Raw genomic sequence first — 6,678 nt, forward strand, 5'->3', positions numbered from 1 at the left:
ATCTCAATTGAGACCAGTAAAGTATGGAGCGCCACAAGGACCTGTCATATGCCGTCTGCTATTTTCAATACACATGACATCCCTTGGCAATATTATAAGAAAATATGGGATAAGTTTACATTCTTATGCTGATGATACTCAACTATTTATTTCAACAAGACCTGATGAGACTACTAAATTATCTAAGATAACAGAGTGTGTTAAAGATGTAAAGGACTGGATGACCAATCATTTTCTCAATTAAATTTCTCAGATATTATTTATTGGACCAAAAAACAATACCAAAATCTCTTAGATTACAATTTGCATCTAGAAAAATGTACTATAACTTGTCTCTTGTCATATTTCACATGTTACAAAAACAGTATTCTTCCATCTTAGAAACAGTTCCAAGCTGATGCAGAAAAGCTAGTTCATGCATTCATGACCTTAAGACTGTTGTCCTGCATCTTCAATAAACAAGCTACATGTAGCCCAAGATGCAGCTGCTGAGTTTGAGGCATTTGACTCCCAAACTCTGGAATAGCCTTCCTGATCCTGATGTTTAGGGTTCAGGCTCTCTCTCTTCTTAAATCTAGAAGCATTCTTATAGTGCATCTCATAACCCTGAAATAGTTTGAATAGTAGCTACTCTGATTTTTCTCTATTTGCTTTTCTGTTTCTGACACAGGATGGGCATCCTGAGGTAACTAAGAATTACACAAGCTTAAGCCTGGATCCAGCCTCTTATGAAGATCAGAGATGACCCAACACCTTAGCAGAGATGAAGCCTAAAGCCCAAAGTATACTTCACCTTATACACGTACACTAGGGTCAGTGTACAGTGCGCGTGACGTGAATTTCATTATCAGAACAGTATGTGTGTATTGTATGCACAGCACCCCATTTTTGTAACCGTGCAGGTCACACATGCACATTGAATTTGTTTTGCACTAATCAGTTGTTCCACAAGGTGGAACCAGACCATTGTTTCATAGTAGAAAACAAAACTAAAGAGACTTAACAACAACAAAATAGCAGAGACTGCAATAACAACAGACGGCTGCATTCACAAGCGCTTGTGAGCGAGAGTGTATGAGACAGCTTAGCTTTAGTTTAAAATTCTTTTGTTATCAGACATAACTTATGGGGCAAAAATGGAGTAGACACTGGACATGGATGAAGTTTCCTAGAGCGCATGTGTCGACCACCCACGTTTGCGCACAACATCAAATGGAGTAACTTTGAAAGGCTACGTGTTCGACTGTATAAGTATACTTGGGGCTTTATCTATGATAAAGCAACTATAAAAAGAAGACAATAGAAAAGTCAATTTTTCTGTTACAGTCAGTTCATCATTGATTCAGTGATGTCATCATCCAGCTCAGCTCAGTTCTCTTCCAATAGCATCTGTGCAATCAAGTCAAAAATATTGCCAAATATTAAGTGTCCCCAACTAAGCAAGCCAAAAGGCTTCCGTGGCAAGGAGTCACTGGAACTCACCTGTGAATTGGGGTAGTGTTAGTAGCTTCCAAATGGGACACATGTATGAATTGTCAGAAATTGAAAAGTCTGATTCAGTTTCATATCAAATTGTTTAAATTGAGAATTTTCACAATGACATTTCAGATGTATCTGTGGGTGTGATGAATCGATTTTCCATTGCAGTGATCCAAATTAAATGGTCTTCTATCAGAGTGAATATGCAGGTAAATTTCTGAAACTTCAGTATTTCATAAACCTTATGCTTCAATGAGGAACAGTTCGATTTTATTCCAGATCAAGTCAGCAAATGACATTTCAAGTCTGTTTGATATGCAAAACCTTTTCACACTGAAGGTATGTGAAAGGCCTCTCTACAGTGCGAGGTCTCGTGTGAATGTTAATGTCTGCTTTAAGTATGAATCTTTTTCCACACTGAGGCCAGATGAAAGGCTTCTGTCTAGTGTGAACTCTCAAGTGAACCTTAAGGATTGATTTATGCAAGTCTTTCCACAGTGAAAAGCCTCTAATGTGATTTTTTTTCATGATTCTTAAGCTGAGTCCTGTCTCTGAAACCCCTTCCACACTTACAACATTTAATACAATTCTCCGTTGAGTGAATTCTCATGTGGTTATTAAGGGTAAATTTATATCTGAAACTCTTTCCACACTGATCACATATGAATGGCTTCTCTCCAGTGTGAATTGTCATGTGGGATTTAAGGTTTTTCTTGTGTGGAAAACTCTTTCCGCACTGAAGGCATATAAAAGGCTGCTCTCCAGTGTGAACTCTCATATGGACATCGAGGCTTCCTTTTCGAGTAAACGTTTTTCCACACTGTTGACAGGTGAAAGGGCTCTCTCCGCTGTGAACTCTCATGTGAACTTTTAGATTTCCTTTTAGGTTGAAACTCTTTCCACACTGATCACACACAAATGGCTTCTCTCCAGTGTGAATTATCATGTGGTTTTTAAGGTTTCCTTGTTGATCAAAACTTTTTCCACACTGTTGGCAGTTAAAAGAGGTCTCTCCATTGTGAATTTTCATGTGGATTTTAAAGTTGCTAGATTGATTGAAACTTTTTCCACACTGTTGGCAAGTATAAGGCTTCACTCCAGTGTGAATTCTCATGTGATCTCTAAGATTTCCTTTTCGGCCAAAACTCTTTCCACATTGAGGACATGTGTAAGGCTTCTCTCCAGTGTGGATTCTCATGTGATCTTTAAGGTTTCCTTTTTTGCTAAATCTTTTTCCACACTGCAGGCATGTGGAAGAGCTCTCTTTAGTATGAGCTCTCAAGTGTAATATAAAGTTTGCTTTTCTGTTAAAATATTTTCCACACTGTTGGCAGGTGAAAGAGCTCTCTCCAGTGTGAACTCTCATATGGACTTTAACGTGTGCTTTTTGAGTAAAACGCTTTCCACACTCTTGGCAGGTGAAAGGCTTCTCTCCAGTATGAATTCTCAGATGGACTGTAAGGTTTGCATGTTGATTGAAACGTTTTCCACAATAAAAGCAGATTAATGGAGGCAGAGGCCGTAACTTTGGGCCTCTCTTTTTAGTCTGTGAGCAACATTTTTCTGCAGGTATAGAATCATGATGCTTCTCAAACTGATGTTTCTCTTCCATGTCATTCAGTAAATTATACTCCTCTTTCAGCGGCATCAGGTCTAAGGTGAAAAAAGACAAATAAAAGCCATTAAACACACTTTTCTGGGGTATATTCTGCTTGTCTGTACTATATGCTTTACTAATAAGGGGTGTATCTGCACTTGTTCCTCCGTACTGTTTTAAACCAATTCATTTTAGAACATCCCACATAGGCCTACTCTTAACAATTCATTAGACCACTAGCTTATTGTGTCAAACCAATATAAAGTTAAGTCAATTTTGACTTTTCATAATTTCAATTTTTTCAACTCATAATTTCAATTTAGTATGGCATAATTTTCAACTTTTTGTCTCAGACTTAAAGGGCTGGTTGACTGCTTTTTTTCTAGGCTTGATTGTATTTATGGGGTGCAGGCTAACATGCATTATTTTTCACAATTTACTTTCAATTTCAATGAGACCCAGAGAATATTAGTGAAGAGGATTGTGCAGAACCTGTGCGAGCAAGGCTCTTACAGGACGTTTCAGAATGGTATTTTTTTTATTTATACTTTATACTTTTAGATACGTTAATTGTAAGTACTACTGCTTATGTTGGCTTCTAATACATGGTTTTATCCTGATTAAAGTTTTAATACAGCAGAATACATGATTACGTTGTAGCATTTTTGTAACAGTAAAAAAAACAAAAAACCTTAAAACACTATAAAAGTGTGTCAAGGATTGTGTCAAGGAGCTGTAAAAACGGTTACACTCAGTGAATGAATGAATCGCGCAAAGCAAAAACAAACCCTTTCCTCCAACCCATGAACGTTTCTCTCAGTTAATGTACGCGATCTCACAGTCTGAAGCGTCTGTCATAATCAACTCAACACATGCTGTTGTGAATAATTAAGTGAAGCGTTTTCTCATAGGATAAGAACACGCAGTCTCATGAATAATTTAATAGACACCGATGTGTCATCGATGTACTATCGTCCTTTGCCCCGTCACAAATTGTGACGTTAAACCGATGTAAATTTTAAACCCGGAAGATGAAAATAGAGCACAATCGCTTTTACCAGTCTACTCCAACAATTAAAATTAACGGATGCTAACATTGTCTTCTATCATGTGCAACACAAATACCTCTGCTAAGATCTCAGAAAAAGTAGTTTGGGGTTTCATGACCCTTTAAGGCCATTTTAGAAGGTCTTGGTCTCAACCGCATTTGTAATCTGTCTTGTCTCAGTCTCAGACTAAAGGCCTTTTACATTTATGCATTTAGCAGACGCTTAAGCGACTTACATTGCATTCAAGTTACAGTTTTTTTACATTTTTATCAGCTCTTGCTTTCCCTGGGAACCCATGATCTTGGCGTTGCTAGCGCCATGCTCTACTATTTGAGCTACAGGAAAGCTTTTCACACTGAACACGAAAATTCGGCACAATGACGCTTTTAAATTGAAACAATAGATCCGATCACATCAGGCGTAATCATTCGCGGTGCGAAAAGTCCTGTGTGCCGATTTTTTCCCCCGTCGCTCCGTGATCAAACGGGCCGTCCAAATAGATTTGAGCTAAGATCACGTGTCCGGAGCAGCTGCTGTTGCACAAAAGGGTGAGAATGGTGGTGCAGTGGCGCTGTTTCGAAAACCAGTGTACAAACGCTGAAGAAGAGTATTCTGAGAGAGAAGAGGATGCCGAGTTCTTGTTATCTGAGAACAGATTTATTCTCACATGTTCTTTATACAGAATATCATTTCTATTAGCCTAATTCTCCACTGAATGTGATCTGAAGAGCACTGTCCGTTTTCTTCCACGAGCGCGAGTGTTTGGAGTCAGAGCTCGTTCACTCGAGATGTGTCAATCATGGGATAATATCTCCTGCCATTACATATGAAAAAAAACTGAGAGAAACATTTTTCTATACATGAAATATGAAAGCAAATAGACATGATTATGACACAATTTCATTTCAAATTTTGATTTCATCCGGGCTTTAAGGTTACTTCCATACTATTTTAAATTTATATGTTACATGTAAAAATTAATGTCCAACTTGGAAGTAGAAACTTCTCATGTGCACTTGAATGTAACAGTACTTGGATTTGTATAGAATAATGTATATGTGACCCTGGACCACAAAACCAGTCATAAGTGTCAGTTTTTCAAAACTGAGATGTATACATCATCTGAAAGCTGAATAAATAAGTTTTCCATTGATGTATGGTTTGTTAGGACAATATTTGGCCGAGATGCAACTATTTGAAAATCTGGAATCTGAGGGTGCAAAAAAAAAAATTCTAAATTGCCTTTAAAGTTGTCCAAATTAAGTTCTTAGCAATGCATATTCCTAATAATAAATTAAGTTTTTATATATTTACGGTAGGAAATTTACTAAATATCTTCATGGAACATGATCTTTACTTAATATCCTAATGATTTTTGGCATAAAAGAATAATTTTGACCCATACAATGTATTTTTGGCTATTGCTACAAATATACCCCAGCGACTTAAGACTGCTTTTGTGGTCTAGGGTCACATATTTGCATTATTATTCGTCTGGTCATGTGATCTCAACATGTCTGTCTATTTCCATATGTTGACATTTTAATAAGGAGTTCAGCTTTGAGAATAAAAACCAACCTGTTTGTTCCTCAGTATCTTCTTGCTTCACCTTGAATGCTTCTTCAATCTTAATGTCTTCACTCTCCTCTTTAATTAACGCCATTGTGGACCTCAGCTGCTTCAGCAGAAGCTTTTCGGTTTGTTTGGACTCTGTCATATTTAAGATTAAAATTATCAACAAAGGCAAATAAATACAAACTAATCTGTGTGTGTCTCAATCAGCTCCCTAGGTCATTATTTGGTCTTGGCTAAAAAAAAAGCATTTATAAAAGAACACAAATTATATAGAAAGCTCCTACTGAGCCATGTATAATGTATGTTTAGTATTTAATGATTCATAGATCATATTTAATGAGTTTGATTTTAAAAGCTGTTTGTTGTTCTCGTTTCATTTACATTGTTTTGAGCAGCAGGTCTCGTCAAAGAGCGAATCCTAATCAATGAATCATTTCACTAAACAAATGATTCGACTGACTTGGCGTTTAAGCTCAGTTTATCTACTTGAAAGTGACCGAAATCGTGTTTACGATCTAGGGAGCGAAAATGAGACGCACCTTTTCTGTTACTCATGTGGCGCTTTATTCACACAAAATAACGTCCATTAACGTTAAATAATGCATTACAATGTTACATTCTATAATAATACATCACTTGAAAAAAAAACGCAAGCTTTGCATCAAATTAAATGCTTATAAACAAACCTCTCTTCAGCCGAATCACAACAGATGCAGGAACGCGTCGCAGCGTTGTGACGACATCGTCAGATCATAATAAGAGTCCTATTTCCATGCTGTGTCTAAAATGACAAAAGTGCATAGAAATCTTCAGCTGTATTCAGAGTTCAATTCTTGGTGGAATACATGTTCAAATACATTTTTGTCCAATTACATGCACATTTCTTGATTTTGTTCATGCATATTTTTCCAGAAAAAGCCATAGCAAAAACTAACATTTTACTGTTATTTATGTATTAAATGTGATCACAAACGCAGT

The 6,678-nt window shown here is 36.9% G+C and overlaps 1 protein-coding gene across 1 annotated transcript; it reads right to left on the reverse strand.

Annotated features, from left to right (window-relative positions):
* Positions 1-235: 235 nt before the first annotated feature.
* Positions 236-6,469, reverse strand: LOC306858905 (uncharacterized protein). Its single transcript, XM_079399702.1, has 3 exons — positions 6,387-6,469; positions 5,704-5,835; positions 236-3,132 (listed from the first exon to the last, which is right to left on the reverse strand). The coding sequence occupies exons 2-3, from the start codon at positions 5,786-5,788 to the stop codon at positions 1,988-1,990; spliced, it is 1,230 nt and encodes a 409-aa protein (XP_079255828.1). The 5' UTR covers positions 5,789-5,835; positions 6,387-6,469; the 3' UTR covers positions 236-1,987.
* Between the last annotated feature and the right edge of the window lie 209 nt (positions 6,470-6,678).

The sequence above is a fragment of the Barbus barbus genome (genome assembly GCF_936440315.1).
Source record: "Barbus barbus genome assembly, chromosome: 39".
In the NCBI taxonomy this organism is placed as follows: domain Eukaryota; kingdom Metazoa; phylum Chordata; class Actinopteri; order Cypriniformes; family Cyprinidae; genus Barbus; species Barbus barbus.

Coding starts and splice junctions, on each gene's coding strand:
- LOC306858905 (XM_079399702.1), bottom strand. CDS start 5,788: ATGGCGTTAATTAAAGAGGAGAGTGAAGACATTAAGATTGAAGAAGCA. Junction 3,133..5,703: donor AGATACTGAGGAACAAACAG/GTTGGTTTTTAT, acceptor TTTTCACCTTAG/ACCTGATGCCGCTGAAAGAG.